This window comes from Dromiciops gliroides, chromosome 4, assembly GCF_019393635.1.
Source record: "Dromiciops gliroides isolate mDroGli1 chromosome 4, mDroGli1.pri, whole genome shotgun sequence".
Classification (NCBI taxonomy): Eukaryota; Metazoa; Chordata; class Mammalia; order Microbiotheria; family Microbiotheriidae; genus Dromiciops; species Dromiciops gliroides.
This window is the reverse complement of record NC_057864.1, coordinates 464,644,358-464,666,017: the sequence shown is the minus strand read 5'-3', so window position 1 is coordinate 464,666,017 and position 21,660 is coordinate 464,644,358. Positions and strand designations below refer to the sequence as shown.

At 47.3% G+C, this 21,660-nt stretch overlaps 1 protein-coding gene across 3 annotated transcripts in view; it reads right to left on the bottom strand.

Annotated features, from left to right (window-relative positions):
• The window catches only part of ABR (ABR activator of RhoGEF and GTPase), a 298,848-nt gene that overhangs the window by 159,477 nt on the left and 117,711 nt on the right, over positions 1-21,660 (bottom strand). For all 3 annotated transcript variants that reach the window (XM_044000089.1, XM_044000092.1, XM_044000090.1), the window contains exon 2: positions 12,261-12,445. In XM_044000089.1, coding sequence (XP_043856024.1) covers positions 12,261-12,445 — 185 coding nt within the window. The remainder of the gene's footprint in view (positions 1-12,260; positions 12,446-21,660) is intronic.

The window sequence follows — 21,660 nt, the reverse complement described above, 5'->3', positions numbered from 1 at the left end:
GCAAAGTGAAGTCAGAAGACCCAGGGCAGCCACATACATGACGACTACAATAATGTAAATGCCAAGAAAAGCTCCCAAACAAATCAACGAGCAAGCACAGTCCTAAAAAGGAAACATGAGAACGCAATTTCTTCCCTTCTTTGTAAAAGTGGAGGGCTATGGGTGTGGAATATTACACAGAATGTCAAATAGAGCTGAGGTGTTGCTTGGGATGGATTAAGAACATTGGAGGTCTCTGGGCCACAGCATTACAAGGCTCTTCCCCCTCCCCCATTGAAAAGTCATATCACTGGGGGCAGCTAGGTGGTGCTGCAGTGGATAAAGCACCAGCCCTGGATTCAGGAGGACCTGAGTTCAAATCCAGCCTCAGACACTTGACATTCACTAGTTGTGTGACCCTGGGCAAGTCACTTAACCCTCACTGCTCCACAAAAAAAGAAAAAAGAAAAAAGGGGAAAAAAAGAAGATTGCATAATCTCAGCCTAAAGGTATTTGAGAAGTCATTCGGTCACACTCACAAAGTATAACCAAGAAGGCTTCCATAATGAATGGCCATCTGAGCCTTTGAGAATGGAGTCAACAGATCTGGGTTCAAATGCCACCTCAGATGATGACTACTTGTATTACCTTAGACAAGCCACTTCACTTTCCTGATCCTCAGTTTCCCTATCTATAAAATTAGGGTGGGTTGGGCTAGATGATCTTTGAGAGTCTATGAGCCAATGAAAACCTCCAAAGAGAGAGCTAACCTCCTAAAGCAGTCTATTCTTCTGGGCAGCTCTATAAATAAATAACAATCATAATGAACCATATCTTCTAAAAAATCTTTTTCTTGCTTTTTTGGGCAATATGGCCAATATTAAAATGTTTTGAGTGACTTCACAGGTATAATGGATGTCATAAATGCCTGCCTTCTCAAAGAGAAGGGGCTGGAAGGTAGGAAAGAGAATTCAAAATTTTAAAAAGGGATGTTAAAAAATAAAAACCTTTGAATGAAAACAAATCTAATCTTGGCTCACTTACAAAATGCTCCATATACTAATCTCCTTCGGAGATCGGATCTTCCCAACAACTCTGTAATAAAGACTATTGTTCCCATTTTCCAAATGGAGATACTTGAGCACAGAGTGGTCAAGTGAATGGCCCGTGGTCACACAGCTAGAGAAAATGTCAGAGGCAAGATCTGAACACAGGTCTCTCCTGACTCCAAGTTCAGCATTCTTTCCCTGATACCACACCCTTGCCTATATCTACGTCACCCTTTTGGGGGCGGGGGCAATGAGGGTTAAGTGACTTGCCCAGGGTCACACAGCTAGTAAGTGTCAAGTATCTGAGGCCAGATTTGAACTCAGGTCCTCCTGAATCCAGGGCTGGGGCTTTATCCACAGTGCTGCCTAGCTGCCCCTATATCACCCTTTTCTCAGACACACATAGCCCCAAGTTCTGTAGCTACTGAAGCCAAGGTCCAGAAATAAATCCTCCAGTCTGGGTACTAACAAAGTCTCCATGTCTGAGTGATACCAAATCCCTGCTACTCCAGCCAACCCCCTGGCTAAGGTCTGCCAAGAGCGGAAGACGTGGGGTTAGAGGGATGTCTTTATGGCTTCCCCCTCCCCCTCTCTAGGATGTAAGCTCCCTGAGGGCAGGGCCCATTTTCCTTGTTTGTTTTTGTATCCAGTACGGGCTTAATAAATGTCTTTCCATCCATCCATGGTACCCTAGTGTTGAATTGTTGCTTAGCACTTTTCAAACCAGAAATAAAAGTTCATGAAAACCATTAAGACATAATACCTGGACTCACTGGTGCCAACTAGTGGAGAAACACTTGATAGCAAGCATGTGAGAAAAACCCAAACAAGACAGGAATCAGTGGGAGTGAGAGACATGACATCAATGACATTTCTCAGCATTTAGAATGAAAAGAGACCTCAGAGCCATCTACTCCGAACCCCCTCAAAGTCACACAGGGTCGTAAATAGTAGAGTCAGGATTTGAACCCAGAATCCAGCGTCTTCTTTACTATATTTAACATTGACTGTGAGCTGACTCTGGACCCAGGCGCCATAGCTGACAGTAAAGTCCCTGTTCTCAGGGAAACGGCATGAAGGCCAGGAAAGCACACACAGTCTGGAACAAATGGGCTGAGTGTGAATGCTGACTTTGCCACCTGCTGCCTGTGGGGCCCATCTAAAACCTCTGTGACTCACTGTGCCCACCTCCAGGAGGGATAACAGCTTCCCTCCATACTCCACAAGGTTGTAGGGAGCCTCCAACCATAAACCTTCATACTTAGGATCCTGAATTCCGAAGGAGCGGGTACCCTCTTCACCCATGCAGCTCACCCTTCGACAACATCAAGAGTTATTCTGCTGCCTTCCCCTCCCTTCTTCAGAGGGGGAGGCCTATGGGTATGGACCATTCAGTATAGGTTAGCTTTGCTGAATTGATTTTTAAAAATTCTTTGTTATGAGTCATGGCCCTTTGGAGTGGTGGAGGGGAGAAACAGAGGAGAAAACATATCAATAATTTTTATTCAAGAGTTGAAAGGTTGAGAACTGATATGCCCTCTCCCCCTCAGCCTCTGTCTCCTCAAGATCACAGAGCGAGTGAGCTGAGGCAGGGTTTGAAGCCAGGCTTTCTGACCCCAAGGCCAGCCCCATCACCCCCATGACACTTTTCTTCCCTGGAGCTGAGGAAATCCCTCTCCACACGCTAGGAGACGCCATTGTGCATCTCCCCTTTCCAATCACCCAGTCTTCTCCAGGCTCACAACCACCAGCTCCTTCCGTCCATCTTTCTATGATGTGGATTGAAGTCTTCTTGCCATCCTTCTCTTTCCCCTCTGGATAGACTGTACTTTGGCTATGTCCTCCCCCAAACCCAGTACCCAGAACCCAATACTGCACTCCAGAAATGGTCTTATAGTCCATCTAATGACGAGGCTCTCCAAACTTAGATAGGTCAGTTCTCAGAAAGCAGACAGGTGGCCCAGTGGTTAGAGCACTGGGCCTGGAGAATCGGGGAGACCTGAGTTCAAATCCAGCCTTAAACACTTAGTAGCTGTGTGACCTTGGGCAAGTTCCTTCACCTCTGTTTGCCTCAGTTTTCTCATCTGTTAAATGTAGATAATAACAGCCACTTCCTCATGGGTTGTTGTGATGGTTGAATGAGAGGACTGTAAGCACTTAGCACAGTGTAAGCATTATATACATGTTGCTGCTCAGCCATTTTTTAGTTGTGTCTGACTCTCTATGACCCCCATATGGGGTTTTCTTGGCAAAGATACTGGAGCAGTTTGCCATTTCCTTCTCTGGCTCATTTTACAGATGAGGAAACTGAGACAGAGTTAGGTGACTGGCCCAGGGTCACACAGCCAGTGTCTGAGGCCAGATTTGAATTCAGGAAGCTGAGTCTTCCTGACTCCAGGCCCTGTGTTCTATCCACTCCTCATGGGCACAGACTCAGAAGGCTGTCCACCTTGGTAGGACTCACAACTTACTGTCATCTGCCATGGCCTTCTTCATGGCCCAGAATCATCTCCATATAACAATGAGGCCTCAATAAAGACCACTGGAGCATAAATGTTAGCTGTGACCTTATGATCTATTTGGAGTGAAAGAAAATATGGCCTTCCCCTCCATGATGTAAGAACCCTTACAAATCAACTCATTAGCAACTGTAAAGTACCGTCCTATAAGGAAGATGAGTTAGTATCTGCTCCTGTCAGTAACTGATTCCTGTCTTTAAGACCTGGGGAAAGGTTGGAAGACTTGACCATGAGGGTGAAGAGAAATTTGTTCCCAAAGAATACTGCTTCCTGGATTCCTGCAATAGCCCCTTAATTGGCCTCCCTGACTCAGTCAGGTCTCTCCTCATTTTCCTTGAGTGCAGGTCTGACCACGTCACTACCCTGCTCAATGAACTCTGCTGGCTCCCTATTGCCTGTAGAATAAACTATAGCTTTTAAAGCCCCTCACAGTGAAGTGCCCATCTGTCTTTCTAGCCTCACACAGGGATTGGCACTTCTTAAATATTTAATAAATGCTTGTCTCCTTCCAGCCTTTCCTACATCCCTCACCTTCCCACCTTCTGCAGTCCAGCCCATCTGGTCACCTTCCTGTTCCTTGTAGTATCCCACATCTCCCATCTCCATGCTTTTGCACTGGCCTTATCCCCTGCCTGAAATGCACTCACTCTTCACTGCTGACTCAGAGAATCCCTAACTTCTTTCAAAACACTTTCTATACTGGGGGTTCATAACCTAGTGATTCAAGGATAGATTTTGGGAACTTCACAAATTTGAATGGGAAAAAATTACATCTCTTCCCCCACCCCAGCCTTTGGTCTCCTTTGTAATTGAGATAATTTATTTTATGGATTTAAAAACATTATTCTGAAAAGGGGTCCACATGCCTCCCTAGACTGCCAGAGGGGTCCAGGGCACACAAAAAAGTTAAGAATCCCTGTTTTCCAAAATGCCTTTCCTGATATTCCCTGTCCCCTCACTACTAGTGCGCTCCCCATCCCCAACTACCTTGTATTTGAGTTCCTTGCATTTATATTGTGTGTGTGTGTGTGTGTGTGTGTGTGTGTGTGTGTGTGTGTATATATATATATATCACACTGTATCCTCTCATTAGACCCCTTGAGGGTAGGGATTTTTTTGCCTTTCTCTATATCCTCAGTGTTTACAGTGACTTGTTATATATCTGGTTTTGTGGTGTGTTTTTTGCGGGGGCACAGGTCAATGAGGGTTAAGTGACTTGCCCAAGGTCACACAGCTAGTAAGTGTCAAGTGTCTGAGGCCAGATTTGAACTCAGATTCTCCTGAATCCAGGGTCGGTGCTTTATCTACTGTGCCACCTAGCTGCCCCAAGAGTTGTATATCTTAACTTCATCCTTCAAACATTGGAACTGACACGCCCTCTCCCCCTCAGCCTCTGTCTCAAGATTACAGAGCGAGTGAGCTGAGGCAGGGTTTGAAGCCAGGCTTTCTGACCCCAAGGCCAGCCCCATCACCACCATGACACTTTTCTTCCCTAGAGCTGAGGAAATCCCTCTTCACATGCTAGGAGATGCCATCGAGTATCTCCCCTTTCCAATCACCCAGCCTTCTCTTCTTCAGGCTCACAACCACCAGCTCCTTCCATCCATCTTTCTGTGATGTGGATTGAAGTCTTCTCGGCATCCTCCTTTCTCCCCTCTTGATGGACTGTACTTTGGCTATGTCCTCCCCCAAACCTAGTGCCTGGAACCCAGTACCATACTCCAGAAATGGTCTGACCAGTGCCGAGCAGAGGGCTGGACACACTATCATCCTCTCCCTAGTCTGAACAATAAGCCTTTCCTAAGGAAGTCAGGTGACAGTACATTTCTTGGCTCCCACATTGCACTGTTGACTCATGTTAGGTTTGCAGACACTAAAACCTCCAGGTTTTTTTTTCAACTTCTGTCTAGCCATACCTGCCCCGTCTTGTACTTACACAGTGGATTTTCTGAACTGAAATCTAGGATTTTAGATCCATCACCATTACATTTCATCTTTTTTTTTTTTATCCATCCCATTGTTTAAGCCTGCCATGACCTTTTTGGACCCCAACCCTCCCCATCTGATTTATTAGTTGTCCAAGTCAGCAGAAATCTGAAAAAAAAATGCTCTCTGTGGTATTAGATGTATGACTCCCATGTAAATAATTTTACACCTGGCGCCCTGCATCTCCCATCTCCATGCCTTTGCACTTGCCTTATTCCATGAAGGCCCTCTTCACCGCTGACTCAGAGAATCCCTCATTTCTTTCGAAACACCTTCTACACAGGAGATTCATAACCTAGACACTCAAGAATAGTTCAAGACTCCCTGGGCCTTGGCTTTTTCATCTACTAAATGAGGGCATTGGACTACATGGCCTCTAAGGTCCCTTCTTTCTAAATCAAGGATTCTGTGACCTGGAATCCCATGTTGACTAGTTCAGAGGCAAAGTTCAAGTCCTGTGTCCGCTCCACTAAAGACTTTTCCCCAGGCTAAGATGGATCAGTAAGTGCTGCTCTTTTGAGGGCTAGTCCTGAATTCACCTCATCTGTATCTCTCCAACCTGTCCACAGGGACCCCTCGAGAGCCTTGGTCAAATGCCTCATTTAAAACCAGGTGCCTATGGCATTGTTCAATATACCAGTCTAGTAACTGTGTTATAAAATGGAAGAAGGTTAAGTCTGACACACTTTGTACTTAAGAAGGCCATGACTGCTTTTTTTTTTCCTTTGTGAGGCAATTGGGGTTAAGTGACTTGCCCAGGGACACACCGCTAATAAGTGTTAAGTGTCTGAGGCCGTATTTGAACTCAGATCCTCCTGAATCCAGGGTTGGTGCTCTACCCACTGTGCTACTTAGCTGCCCCCCTCCCATGATTGCTTTTTAAGTGCTCATAAGCCATCACTTTAATAATACATTCTACTGCTGGGAAGACTGTAGCCTGAATAGTATGCAGAATCTACCTTCTTCCTTTCCTGAAATCTCCTGCATTCAACCACAACCTATTGAGCCTCTGCCAGAAGTCGGAAGACAGAGCCTCATGTGTTTAATATAGCAATGCTGTTCACTTAAGGCATACCTTCTATTTCTGTAGGATCAAATCCCAAACCACAAGCCTGCTAGTTGCAGTGGAAAGAGTACTGGACTTCAAAATCAAAAGATCAGGATTCAAATCCTGCCTTTGACATTTATTGGCTGTGTGACTTTGGGCAAGATATTTATCCTCCCTGGGTCTCATTATCCTCATCTGCAAAACAAAAGGGGTTGGACTAATAGCCTCAGAGAAACTTGTGATCCTATGATATTCCAGGGGCAGCTAGATGGCACAGTGAACAAAGAGGTGGGCCTGGAGTGAGGAAGACCTGAGTTCAAATCCAGTTTCAGGCACTTACTAGCTATGTGACCCTGGGCAAGTCACTTCACTCTGTTTGTCTCAGTTTCTTCCTCTGTCAGATGAGCTGGAGAAGGAAATGGCAAACCACTCCAGTATCTCTGCCAAGAAAACCCCAAATGGAGTCACAGAGAGTGAGACACGACTGAAATAACTGAACAACAAGTGATATTCCAAGTTCTGGCTTTGCCAATTACTAGTTGTAAGTTCTTGGGAAGTCATGTGAATTTTTGAGCCTCTATTTCCCTCTTTTGCAAAAAAGGGATAATCTTGCTTGCATTTCCACACTGGGATGGCAGTGAGACACAGTGGAAAGCACTTTAGACTTGGAGTACAAAGACCTGTATTCAAATCTTGCCTCTGAGATTACTACCTGTGTGACCTTGGCTAAGTGGTTTAACCTTGTTGGGCCCCAGTTTCCTCATCTTTACAATGAAAGAGTGAGACTAGTTGAACTCTAAGGTCCTTTCCAGTTATAGATCTAAGATTCTATAAACCTTAGAGGACTGATGGGGAGGACTGAATGAGAAAACACACGCAAAAGTAAGTGTAATAATAACTCAAATTTATAGATGGCTGTAAGTGCAACATATACTCAGTACAACCCTTGGAGGGAAAGAAGGAGTATAAGCCTAGTTATCCCTCATTTTACAGAAGAGGAAACTGAGGCTGATATGGGAAGTGACTTGACCACAGTCCCATAGCTAAGTAAAGTACCATATAAATATACTTTGTATTTTTTTTTTGTAAAGGGATGGGCAAAGGATGCCATCTCTCTCACCCTAACTTCATTCTTCAAACGCCTGGAACTGAAATGTCTTCCCCACCTCAGCCTCTGTCTAATCATTCAGATCTTACACCCAGCTCAAATATTAACAAACCCTTCCTAAACTTCCAGGGGCAGGCTGCCCAGGAAGAAGAGAATGACAGTGAGTCCCAATTTCAGGCTTCAGTGCCCAGAGCCCAGACAACACTTGGTTGTAGATGTCAATGAGCACCAGGTGCCGCTGCCCAGAGACAAGAGGAACGAGAACAATGGTCACAACTAACCCAGAATCCCCCAGACTGCCAGGATCACAACAGGAAACCCTGATGGAGGCCTGTGCCAGGAACATTTAACTCCTTTACCAAAACCCTGGGCCCCGTTACATGAAAAACAACACCAGAGGCTCCATTTTGCCTTTATCCACCATTTTGTGAAACCAAGTTTCAGCTGCTTCTAAGTCACCCAATTTTGGAGAAGTCACAACATTTTCCCTCCTCTTAAAGGTTCCCCCAACTTAAGGAATGTCACAAAACTACCCCTCTCCCTTCACCAATAATCTTTATAATCCTGTTTTTCCTGGTTTTTAGTCCTTCCAAATTGTATGTTAATTGTGTAGAAACGAAGGTTCTGGGTCTCTGACTACCAAGAGCCTTGGACTCAATTTGTTTCTGCAACCACATGCCTTGCTAGATAACTCATCTGTCTGGATCTAACTACTCTGCTTCTTTATTTCATTTAGGTATCTCTGAGGACTCAGGAAAAGAGGGGCCCATGCCAAGCCAAGCCAAGCCAGCAGAGCTTCCCCTCAAAGAGAGTGGATTAGTAGGACATAGACACGAATAGGATCCTAACTGGGGCAATTAGAGTCAGGAGGTAATTAAAAACTTTTAATGTCTGAAGCAAGGGGGACCACATTCTGCTATCTCAGTCTTCCGATCGGCTGAAGCAGAGCTAGGGGAGGAGGTAAATGGACACTAGGGAGCTGTGGATGGATCAAGTATGGGATGAACATGAGAATTTTCTCCTTAACATAAAAGGAAGCAGTTAGAACAAGAACAGGGAGGGATAAACGAAAGGCTGTGCTTATTGGGGCAAACTTATGCCTAGGCCTTCTTATTTTGGTCTAGTGATTAGGAGCTAGGAAACTGGCATCCTGATTATAGGATCAAGGATTTAAAGCTGGAAAGACCTTAGAGGGCATTAAGTCCAACTCCTTCCTTTTTACAGAGAGAGAAACTGAGGCTGAGCAATGTGAAATGGCTTGCCCAAAGTCTCCTGGGTAGTAAGTGAATAGCCGTAGGATCTGAACCTGGCTCCTCTCACCGTAAGTCCAGCATTCTTTATGCTATAGTACAGAAAATTCTGGCCCCAGCTCTGCTACTAAGTAGCTGTGTGAGTGTGGGTAATTTACTTCCCTTGTCTGGCCTCAGAGACTTTCAAGAATTTAAGGGACCAAGAGGTCATGGGCAGCTCAGGAGGGTTCCTTAGCATGTCCTCCAAGTGGTCATCTCGCCTGCATCTGAGGACCTCCATCAGAGAAGAAGGCACTGCCTCCAGGGGCAGGCATCCACCCAGGACTGCTCTAATAGCTGTGAAATGGAATTGACTTCTCTTGGTTCTGCCCTTGGGGGCCAAAGAGACCATGTCTAATCCCTCCTAAATCTCCTCTCTTCCAGGCTCAACAGCCCCATCTCCTTAATTATCCTCGTAAAATGATTTCAATTCTAATATTCTATTCTGAACTCAGACACCCCCAGATGCAAACAGCAGTACCACTGGGGCACACTAGATGGCACCATCGATGAAGAAGAAGGGCAGTCGGGCATGGGAATGCTGACGATGGTCAGGGAGATGGGAGGGGTTTGAAATCTTTCAACAGCTCCCCATAATACTAGGGAAGCTTCCAAACACCCCCTCCACACACCTCTTCTCTTCTTCCTCCTTCCTTCCTTCTCTCTCTCTCTCTCCCCTCTTTTTCTCTTCTCTCCATCTCTTTCCCTCCTCTTTCTCTCCTTTCTCCTCCTCTCTTCTCTCTCCCTTCCATCTTCTCTCTCTCTACCCTCCTCTTTCCTCCATCTCTCTCCCTCCTCTTTCCCTTTTTCCTTTCTTCTCCTCTCCCCCCCCCACCCACACCTCCTCTCTCCTTTCTTCTTCTCTCTTCTCTCTCTGTCTCTGTATGACACATGTTGTTGTTCAGTCCTTTTTCAGCCATGTCTGACTCTGTGACCCCATTCAGGGTTTTCTTGGCAAAGACACTGGAGTGCTTTGCCATCTCCTTCTCCAGCTCATCTGAAAGATGAGGAAACTGAGACAAACAGGGTGAAGTGACTTTACCAGGGTCACACAGCTAAAAAGTATTTGAGTCCAGATTTGAATTCAGAGAGATGAGTCTTCCTGACTCCAGGTCACAATGCCCATGGCATATAGTAGGCTGTTAATAAATATTGATTGAGCTGGTCTAGGGGAGGGTACTAGTCTGGGAATCACTTGGGTTCAAATCCTACCTCAAACACTAGCTGTGAGAGTTTAAGCTTTCCCATCCAGCAAACATTTGCCAAGCTCCCATTATGAGGAGAATGTCATGCTAGACACTGGAACAAAGCAGAACAGGTCATCTCCCCTCCTGCCACCATCCTGACTGTCCCCCCCCGACATCCCACCACACACAGACCAACCAACCACTATGTTCGCCATGTTCCTGTAGCCAGCCTCTCTGTACTTATTATGTGTGTGACTCCCAGCACTCAGCACAGTGCCTGACACATAGTAGGTGCTTGATAACTGTTTACTGACTAACTCAATGGGCTCTACGAATCTTTTTATCTCTGACACTCTATGAGTCAAGGAGGGGTTGGGGAATAGGGGCAACAGAAGGGTTCCTTGCTAGGCTTGGGGGTGGGGGTGGTAAATGAACCCAAGGCCTGCCTGGCACGGCTTCAGGCTGTAGATATCAGCCTTTCCCCAATTCTGCTCATTTCTGCCAAACTAATATGACTAATAACAGACTCCTGCTCCCTAGCATTTTCTCTCCCCCACTTCATCTAAAGGTGGCCCTTCTAAGTACTGATTGTCAGTATGAACCCCCATCTCCAATATCCACCCCCCCCAACTCCCATCACGCCTAGCAGGCACTCGGTGCCATTTCTGTGGTTGTCTGCATTGGGTCTCAGTTGCTATGACAACATGGTGGCTTCCCCCAAGTGGAAAAGCCCGTTGTCAAGGCCGCTGCTGCCAAAGGCTATAACAGCCAACCTCCACCAAGGGGGCGTGTGAAGAGGGGGCGCGAACTCCAAGGAGGGGAAGAGAAGAGAGCTTAGCAGCAACAGGGAAGGGGTAAACAGTGAGCTATGGATGGGGCTCTGATCTCTCCCCCTCCCCAATCCCTTTGCCAACCAGGAGCTCTCGTGAACCCAACCTGGTGAGATTCTCTTTCTAGCTCCTTTTTTTAAAAAAGAGGTTGAACAGGTTGGAGTCCAGCACACAAACACTAAAACGTCTGCAGAAATGAGCAAAGGGACATCTTGCAATGTTCTAAAGACTCATCCTGAGGCAGCCCCAATAAGGGAGAGGGACTGAACCTTCTTTTATGTCATGGGCTGGACCTCTTTGGCAGCTGTCTGAACCCTATTGACCCCTTCTCAGAATAAGATTGTTGTTTAAAATTCATAATAGAAAGGGTTGCTAAATTACAGTTATGTCTTAGTAAAAATATGTAATATTTTTCCCATCCAAATTGATCCACCCCTGAAATCTATCCCTGACAATCCCTAGCCCTTGAAGACCCACAAACCCCCTCTCCCCAAGACAGAAAGAGAACAGAGGAGCTCATCTACCAAAGATTCTAACCACTGTGGGACCCCAGATCAAGAACTCCTACATTAGAATTAAAGAGGAGGACCCAGCATAAATGCCCCCCCCCCAACAGAAGTCCATGGCCAAGACATCTTGTCACCAAAAGCCACCTACCATGGGGGATATGTCTGTCCAACTCCAGGGAAGGAAAGTCTAAGGTTCCCCTCAGTCCCCTCTCCCTACCCACCCCCTTGCCATGCTCGTCTCACTCTATCTCTCTCACAGCAAAAACACACACACACACACACACACACACACAATCTAAGAGAAGGCCAGGAGCCCAGAAAGGTCAGTCTAAACTCTGGTATGACATTTCCTCCTGAGCTTTCTCTTCCTTTTCAGAAAGGGGATGAGGGGGAATGAGAAAAGGGAAGATAGGGCAACCAAGAGACAGAAGCTAAGCAGACGGAGTGAAAGAGGAGGAGGAGACAGGGTGGAGGGACAAACCACAGGGAGAAGAGATGCAAACAGGACAGAAGGAGAGATCTAAGAGTGAGCAAACTAGGCAGAAGGAATGGGAATTATCTCAAGGAACAAGTCATTCTAGCATCCTATCAATTCAAACTAGCCAAACTAAACACAACAGAAAAGACTGATGGATAGCTATTAATGGAAGCCACAACTGGGGGATCAGAATACATATTTCAACCATCCTCCCCCCAAAACATCTCCAACAATTCCCATGCACCCCCCTCTCCAAGGCAGAAAAAAGAGTCACCTACCACAGGTCCCAAACCTTCTGGGGGAGTGGGCGAGATGCCGTCCCCACCACCCTGGCTCCGGGCGCTGAGCTGAGGGGACATGGTTGGCGACTCGTCAATGTATGGCATGGTCTCCGAGCCCTCGGGTGGCACCTTCTGCTCCTCATTCCCCTCCCCGTCGTAGTCGTCGGCCCCGTAGCTGAAGTCTGTGACAAGGAACAAGAAAGGCCACTGAGAATCTTCTACCAGGGCTGCCAGGGAGGGATAGCGCAGTGGGCGCCGACGCCGGCCCCCTGCCGCCATGGCTTACTCCACACCATTCACCAGCCCCCTTGGCTAGTGCTGGGTCCTTAGAGAGCCCCCCCTTGCAGCGGACCCCAGATCCCCAGGAGACACAGGTCTTGCTGCACACTCAGAGGCTGCTTAGAGTCAGGTGGCGGCAGCATTGTCAGAGCTGCCTGCTTAATGACATCTCAGACGCTTATTCCAAGCTGCCGTTTCCTTTGCCTCCTGCCTAATTCCAAGTCTAAAAATTAACAGCAGGAGCAGGAGGCAGGAAGCTCCCAACTCTCTTCTCTGAGTCACCATTCTGCTTTTTATAGGGAATAAGGAGGCGGGGGCAGGCTGAGCGATGTCACTTCCTGAGCCCCTCCCCTCGTGGTGCCATTTCTAGACTGAGCCCAGTCCCCCCTGGGGGGCCAAGACTAAGACTGGGTGTGAGGGAGAAAGAGAAAACCCTCTCTAAATCGGCCCTCCTAGCTCCCTCGCTCAAACCTTTCTCCAAGAGAGAGTGCCAAGGCACCAGTGCCAGGCGGGGCTACAGGGTGGGGATGAGGAGGCGGTTCTGTGGCCAAGCTGGGCCAATGTTTAATAGCAGGGTCCTCAAAAGCCGGGTCTGCTTCTATAATTTCACCATAAACTTCCTTTAGAGAAGAAGCAGGAGGAAGAGGAAGACAAGGGAGCCTCAGAGCTGCAATTAACCCCCCAACTGCTGCTGCCAGCACCACTCAGCCTTTTAAACTGATGGTACAGACTCCCCACCCAGAAAACAGCAGGCCTGGTGAGTGACAACAGGAGGAGGCTTAACCAGTGGCAGTGGGAGCTGTCCAAGTGCTTGGTGCTGAAAGGGTTAATGGGCCTGTTCCCATGGGGACCCCCCCCCCCAAGTAAGACGTCCTCTCCTGCAGGGAAGTTAGACCTGCCATATCGCCTTTATTTATAAGGAGCAAGCCAGCTGCCAACCTCTGGCAAGACCAGGACTCACGCAGTAATTGCTCTTTCCAAATGACTGCTCCTCTGGGGGATATTTAGAACCCAGGCCAATTTAGGAGCATGCTCCCAACTTGGATGCCCCCAGCCACCAAGAATGAAGGTCCTGCTCACTTTTGTATGATGTCTGTGACCAAGGTTCAAGCTTGACAAAGTTCTGGCCTCTTTCCTTGGATACTTGTTCCTTGGGTACTTTTCATGGGGTCAACAACTGTCTCCCAATCTTGGAAAATGCCCAGTGACTTGGGACTGTGCCTAGCCTGGGACAGTACCCCTCCCACCAACAGCCTAAGTGACCCAAAGCCAAGCATCCCACACCCCATCAAGCAGGTTAACCCAAGTTGTGTAGATGTTATCACTTCACAGGGAACCACTCCCTCACACTGAGTGAAACATGGAAGACATTAATTACACAGATGTCTTGGCAGCTTTATAGGGATGTTCAGGACTGAGGTAGTGGGGAGAGGGTGAGGGGATGAGGACAGGCTGCTCAAAGCCAGGGAAGGGACTTGATGAGTCCATCCCTGAACAAAGGGGCCCCTCTGAATGAGTGACTCCTCAATCACCCTCACTTTACAGAACAAACTGAGACTGATAGAGATGAAGCCACCCTATCAAGGTTACATAGCTAGTAAGTGGAAGATTGGGTTTCTGACTCCAAATCCAAGATTTTTCCCCCAGCAAACATTTTTTGTATTCTAGGGGGCCCAAGTCAGCTGTGCTAGTCAATTTCAGGCAACCAACAGCCCAGATTTCCTGGATAACACAGACTCACATGCAGGCACACACAAGTTCCCCTTCCACTGCACAAACCCATCCTAACAGCCTAAAGCACCTGTGCTGACCCTCTATTTCATTTCTTCCAAGGGGACAATGTACACTCGTTGCAGGCAAAGGGTTGCTTCTGTCTCTTTTGTCTCTGCAGCCCCAGCTTTTGGCACAGGTTGTACCTAGCCCTTAGAAGGTCCTTAACAAATGCTTGCTGATGGCCTGAACCCAGCTATCACCACTCCCTGACATCTCTGAATACTTGTTGAGCAGCTCAGAGATAGATACCTCCAGTCCTGCTGACTCTATGCCTTCTCCAGCAGCTGCACCTGCTCCAAACCTCCTATCCTCTCCCCCCACCTCAGCCCTGAACATCGCCATTAAGTTGTCACAGCATCTGTGTTCTCCCCGGCTTCTTTTCATGCTGTTACCAGTTATTACTGAAGCCTCGGACTGGAATGTGTGGGAGGGAGGCAGGCCTGAGCAGTGCGTGAGACTTAGAGGTTCTGTGCATGAACCAACCACAGGGACCCACAAGGTCATCGTCCTCAAGAAGATAGACAGGCGTGCGCCTTGTGGCCTGCAGAGTTGCTTGGAAATCTTTCTTTCTTTTTCTTTTTTTTTAGGGGAGGCAAAGTGAGACAGCAGCAATGGCCTGAATCACTACACGCTGAGTTGCGAGATCATACAGTCTTGCTGGAGCATAAGGAAGTTACCCCTATGTGGCTACCTCTTCCTCCCTGGCTGGTTCAAAGGCTGTCTGTCCAGAGTGATCTCAGGCTTCCTTCAAAATTCAGCTCAAGTACCATCTCCTTCCTGCAGGAGGCCTTCCCTGATCCTTCCAAACCCTAATCCCTCTCTCCAAAATTACCTCTGCATTTACTTTGTCCAGACTTACATGCATACGTGTTGTTTCCCCTTATAGAATGTAGTCTTGGGGGGGGGGGTGGAGACTATTTTTGTCTTTGTATTCCCAGCACCTAGCATAGTACCTGGAATGCAGTAGGGGCTAAATAAATGCTTGTTTATGGATGGCTTGGTAGGTGGCACTGTGCTACAGGGCCGGATTTGGAATCTGAGAAGTCGGGCTCAGATCCTATTCACTACCTGTGTGACCCTGAGACAAATTCCTTAAGCTCTCTTGGCTTCAGCCTCAGTGGGCAAATGTGTCTGCTGAGCTATATGGTCTCAGGTAGCTTCTGACCCTAATTACAGAGCCCATCCATGAGTGCCACAGGGTGGGGTAGGGGGCCTTAAATGAAACTGATGCCAAGCAGGGCTTTCCTGCCCCTTCCCTAGACTCCAGATCCAACCTTCCTGCAAACGGATTCCTCTCAACGATGACCCTGCTGGAGAGAACCCAGAATCTCCCTGCTCTTCTTCTTAATGGTGGAAGGCCAGTGCCTGCCAGACCCCCTGTCCTGCCATGCTGCCCCCTTTATGGCTCCGGACTCTGCTTTCTGCTCTGTAGCTGAACCCTTCCTATAGTGCTATCATCCCTGAAAAGTGGTATGAGCTCTTAGGGATGAAGCGGGTGGGGGGCTCAGCAGGCCAAGACTGAGCTGCCAACAAGAAAGCCAAGGTCCATGAGCCATAAGCCCAGATCCCCATGCCCTGTGGACACTTCCAAGGGCAGAGACAGACTGTGTCACAGGAAAGGTGGCAGATATCACTCCCCCTCCTCACCGAGCAGCCAGGGGCCACTGCTCTTCCCAGCCACTGGCCTGCTCTTCCCTAACACTTTCCATGTGAGCCCTCCTTAGGGCAACAGGAAGCCTGATTAAACTTGGACTTCTCAGAGCACACAAGCAGCAGTGTTTTCTCACCACTCTCCCTCTCCCCAGGCTCCTGAAGAATTCCATCCTGTTACAGGGAAGATGGAGATAGGAATAAAGCAGAAGGCTCTACCAGACCTTGTCTGTACCCAGCAGAGCCCAAGGGAAAGACTTGGGAAGGATGAAGCTAAGAGTAATTACAGCTAAGCCAGGAAAGAGAGAGGAAAGCCCAGTCACAGTAAAGTCCTCACTCATCACTCACTCATTCACTCATCAAACATTTATTTAAACATCTAAGGGAAACAGAATTCTCAATCATTTCCTATTCACAAAGCCAGAAGGCAAAGTTTCACAATGCCAGTGATGGATCCTTTAGCTGAAGTCAAAACACCCAGGGGAAAATGGAGGCTGCCTAATAGAACACAGTCTTCCCAAGTTGCTGTGGAAGGGCTGTATTGGGCTCTTCCGTTCATCAAGTGGAGAGACTCAAGGAACGGGCTGACAGGGGTCTCACTGGGGTGAGCAGTGGCTAGAATACTCACACACTCCATCTATGAGAATCCTTGTTTTCCAAGAAAGCTCAGCCCAGTGCAGAGTGAATATAAAGGATAAGGCAGTAACTATGAAGCCAATCCATTAAAAGTTCAAATCCTGCCTGGCACTTTTCTACCTCAGTGACCTTGGGCAAGTCTCTATGCCTCAGTTTCCTCCTCTGTAAAGCAAGGGCATTAGACCAGCTGGCCTCTGAGACCGGAGCTCTGCTTCTCATCACCTATTCCCTCTTCTCCTGACACCTGCCCTTCTTCCAGTTGTCCGTGTTCTGCCTCCTCAAAGTACCTCACAGTTACTGATCTAGGGACACGCTGCACCCCCCAGCAGAATGTGAGCTCTCTGAAGGCAAAGACCATTTTCCCTTTTTGTCTCTTTATCCCCAGTTTAGCACGAGGCCTCGTACATGGTGGGCACTTTAGAAAGGCGTGCTGAGAACCAGGAAAACAACATACACAGAGACTACAGAAATAGAAAGAGAAAGAACAACAACAGAATGAGAAGGAAGGCTGTGGAATTCTAATGACCGAGTTTGGTTGAGAGGATTGTGCGTGTCCTTGCCCCTTTCTTTTCCTGGCAGAGGTGGGGGACAAGGGCTGTTCTAGGCTGCATACACTGTCAGACTCTGGGTTTGGTGGTGGTTTTTTGCTGAACTGCTTTGTTCATTTTTTACCCCTTTTCTTTGTCTTTTTCTCTTTTTGGTTCAGAGGATCCGAGCTGAAATCCAGTCTCAGATGCTTGTACCTATGCGATCTTGGACAAGTCATTTTTCCTCCCTAGGCCTCAGTTTCCTCACCTGTAAAATAAGAGGGAATGGCCCCATAGGTCCCTTCTAGCTCCAAAACCATCGTTCTCTGATTCTAATCTTTGTTACTAGGGATGGCTCCAAGATATGTGTGGATATAAAAACAAAAGGTAGGGATGGGGGCTGGTCCTGGGATTTAATTGTATGGGGAACTCCCGGGTGAGAGAACTCCCTCTCCCAATACAGACCAGCACTTTCTCTGTAACCTGCAGTCTTGGAGAGTTCCTGGGGCACTGAAGAATCAAATGTCTTGCCCAGGGTCACAAAGCCTCTGAGGCAAGGACCCAGGTCTTTGACTTCAAGGACAGTTCTTTATTCACTATGCCACTCAAAACCAAACATATATTAAAAAAGTTTGCTAACTGAATAGGCCTGATGACTGGGCAGAGAGGTCTATGAGTGCAGCAGCCTAGGAAAGGCTAATTAAGGAGCTGGGCCCCAGAAGCCTCTCTGGCAGGGGTTCTCTGTTCCTGTTTCCCTTCCCTATGCTAGTGTCTGCACGCAGCTCTGAGCCCGCCTGGCTGGGGCTTGGGGGCCAAGTCTGGTGGCTGGGGAGCCATAATACAGAGTCTCAAGCCTCCATCCTTCCTCTGCGGCTGAACAAATGACCATTTATTGCCACATCAAGATTACCTGTAGGAGTCCCCTTCTGGAGGAAAAAAACACATACAACAACTCACCAGGCCCCGTCTCTGAGTGGGCAGCACAGGGGAATTAGAAGATAATGAGGAGAAAATAGACTCGCTTCTTAGGGACAAATTGTGCCTGTTGGGGGAAAATGAACCTTTCACCAAGATTCTGGGTGACTAAGTTCCCCTCGGGGACAATGGGAGATTTCTGGCAGTGCCTCGCTTCCTAGGAAGAGCAGGAGGGGCTGCCAGGGGAAAGGACTATTGACAGCATTCAAAGTCAATAGGACCAACCAAGAGGTTCCTGAAAGAACATAGAAAGATACCCTCCCAGGGATGGTCCATCTAGGAAAGACCCAAAACAGGCTTACAGATTTAGAGGTGAGAGTCAACTCAAAGCCTTCCCCATTTTACAGAAAAGAAAAGCCTTCAGACCCTTTTTGACTCCCTTTTCAGTCTGGTCCTCCCCCATCTGAATGTAAGTTCCTTGAGGGCTTTGGCTTGTATTTGTATCCTCGGCACTTAGCATAGCGCTAGGCCCTTAGTAAGGACTTAATAAAGACTAGCTCCCTTTGCTAGCCTTAGTCAGGTTATCCGGCTGGCCCCCTAGCCCGAGGTCAGACAGTTAATGAGGAACAAAGCCAGGGCCTCCATACTCCAAATTCAAGGTTTTCTCACAGTACCACCTCTAACAAATGGCATTTCTGCGGCTTTAAGAATTACCTAGCTACTTGCATGTCTTATCCCACAGTCTCACTTGCTTATTCGATCAGTTCTCCAGTGCCTAGAAAACAGTAGGCACTTAATAAATGCTTCATCCATTTCTCTTATTTGACCCTCGCAATAGCCAGCCAGTGAGGTTATCCCCATCTTACAGAGGAGGAAATTGAGGTTCAAAGATTTCTGGACTGGACCTGTGATGTTAGTGATATACTGCTGATGAGGAAACTCCCTCTAACCAATGTAGAATGGCAACTGCTTAGCCATTCATCTTTCTTTTTTTTTAATGTAATTGGGAGGGAGGGGGATAAAAAATGTCCAGAGGAAAAAAGTGACCTAGATCACTGAGATACTCTGTGATTTGTGGAGGACCACACGGCTAATGTCTCAAAGGCAAGATCTGAATGAGAAAGGCTCTCACAACCTGGATCATGTTTGCACTGAACCATGGATTTCATGATCACCAACCTCAGTCCCTACAGGAAGATCAGAGGCTGATAGCTGTCACACAGCTACTGGCTGGATGAAGAAAGGACAGTGGCTCAGGAGACACTCCTGTCAAGAAACAGGAAGAACAATTGTGGGGAAGGAGGTCCCAACACAGACGGGCTGGGACCCTTGGGATCAGAGTAGGAGAGAAGAGCTTACAGGTCTCCCAAAAAAGGCTATGGAAAACATATGGATCTGCCACCAAGAAGGTGATGGTCATTGTCTGTCCAATGGGATGATCAGGAAGGCTGAATGGAAGGGCCCCTCTCTTGAGCTGTAAGGTCAGGAGGACAAATTGACTGCACACACTGAGAGATGAGAAGAACTCCTCTAGGAAGTGTCCCCCCCCCCCAAGCAGGTACCTACTACCCATAGGATGCTGTAAAAGATTAACTTCCAGGTGGCAAGGAAGACTGCCTAATGAAGCCTGGTTCTAAGTCTAGTCCTCCAGCACTTGGACTTGGCTACGACTCAAGCCTGCTCCTTGTATCTCCTAGGACTGTAGGGTCCACTTTGAGGATCTCCTCTTCTTCCAGCATTTGGCAGAGTGCCTGACACACAGTAGGCGCTTAATAAATACTAGTTGATTTGAATGACCCAGATCTAGGCACTAGGGATGAGCTCAAGTTAAGCAGAGCTTGGATTAGGAATCAAAAGACCTGGGTTCAAATTCCATTCCTTCTGCTTATTACCTGGGTAGTCTCGAGCAGGTAACTAACCTGTCTGGGCCTCACCTTTAAAATAAGAGAATAAGGACTAAGAGGGTACTGAAAGTTATGCTGACTTGGTGACCCACTGTTACCAGTCCTGCCTGTAAATCAGTCTTGGGGGAGGCGGAACCCAGTATACAACTTTTATACTACCTGCCAGTTAACAATCCGGGAGGTGCAAGATGCAATGACCCATTCCCCTTTGCTGACATGAACCAATCTGAATTGTCTTTATCTTTTTGAAAGTTGTTAATAGTGGCAGATAGGTGGTGCAGTGGATAAAGCACCGGCCTTGGATTCAGGAGTACCTGAGTTCAAATCAGACACTTGACACTTATTAGTTGTGTGACCCTGGGCAAGTCACTTAACCCTCGTTGCCAGGAAGGAAGGAAGGAAGGAAGGAAGGAAGGAAGGAAGGAAGGAAGGAAGGAAGGAAGGAAGGAAGGAAGGAAGGAAGGAAGGAAGGAAGGAAGGAAGGAAGGAAGGAAGGAAGGAAGGAAGGAAAGGAAGGAAGGAAGGAAGGAAGGAAGGAAGGAAGGAAAGGAAGGAAAGGAAGGAAGGAAAGGAAGGAAGGAAGGAAGGAAGGAAGGAAGGAAGGAAGAAAGAAAGAAAGAAAGAAAGAAAGAAAGAAAGAAAGAAAGAAAGAAAGACAGAAAGAAAGAAAGAAAGAAAAGCTGGTTTCATTTCAAATCCCTTGCTAATCTCCAGTAATTGACCCATCAATATGTCGCTACCTTGACATATTTTAATAAACTCACTTAATTCTTTTTCCTGAGTTTTGCCTTGTTCATCAGGGTGAAAGACCCCCAAAAGAACTTTCCTTTTAATGATGGTCTCTGAGGTCCTTTCTTGCTATAAATCTGTGGTCTATAAATCTATAATCAATAAGGGCCAGGAAAAAGTAAATGGAACCAGGCCAGATAGTATTTAGGTAAAAAAAATAAAAATGACAAAGGTATACTGGGACATTCCCCAGAGCAGGCTCTAACTGCTCCTCACTTATTCTTATCTTGCCTCATCTTTTCATGTAGGTTTTTAACTGATTCTCTCCACTGGCCCCACCTCCTCACAGCTGCCAGGCAGCCCCACTCAAAGCTGCTCCCACTTATGGCCGAGGTAACACAGAGTGATTATCTGTTAAATGTCCTCATCTTCCTTTGCTGGCAGATGAATCGAAGCCTTTCCCCAGACATCCCAGTCTACCAAGAAGAGATTGAAGATGGAAAGCCAGGCAGGTGAAGACTCAGGGTCTTAGAATTAAAAAAAAATTATATCTATTCATTTTGCAGCGCCATCAATTCCCAACTTACCCCTCCCCCATGTAGAGAGACAAGCCTTATGACAAGAAAAGAAAAAGAAAAGGGGGAAAAGAGCAGTTCATAGATTTAGAACTGGAAGGAAACTCAGGTTGAATCCCTGGGGCAGCCCCAAGACTCCAATATCTCCCAGAGAGTCGGCAGAAGGACAGGCATGTCCACCTGGATGTCACACCAAGAACATGAAAACAATGTTCAAAAACTGGAGTCTCTTTCCCAGCACCTCTCTGGGTTTCCTCATTTCTTTTCTTTTCTTTTTTTTCTTCTGGGGCAATGAGGGTTAAGTGAATTGCCCAGGATCACACAGCTAGTAAGTGTCTGAGGTCACATTTGAACTCAGGTCTTCCTGAATCCAGGACTGGTGCTTTATCCATTTCACCACCTAGCTGCC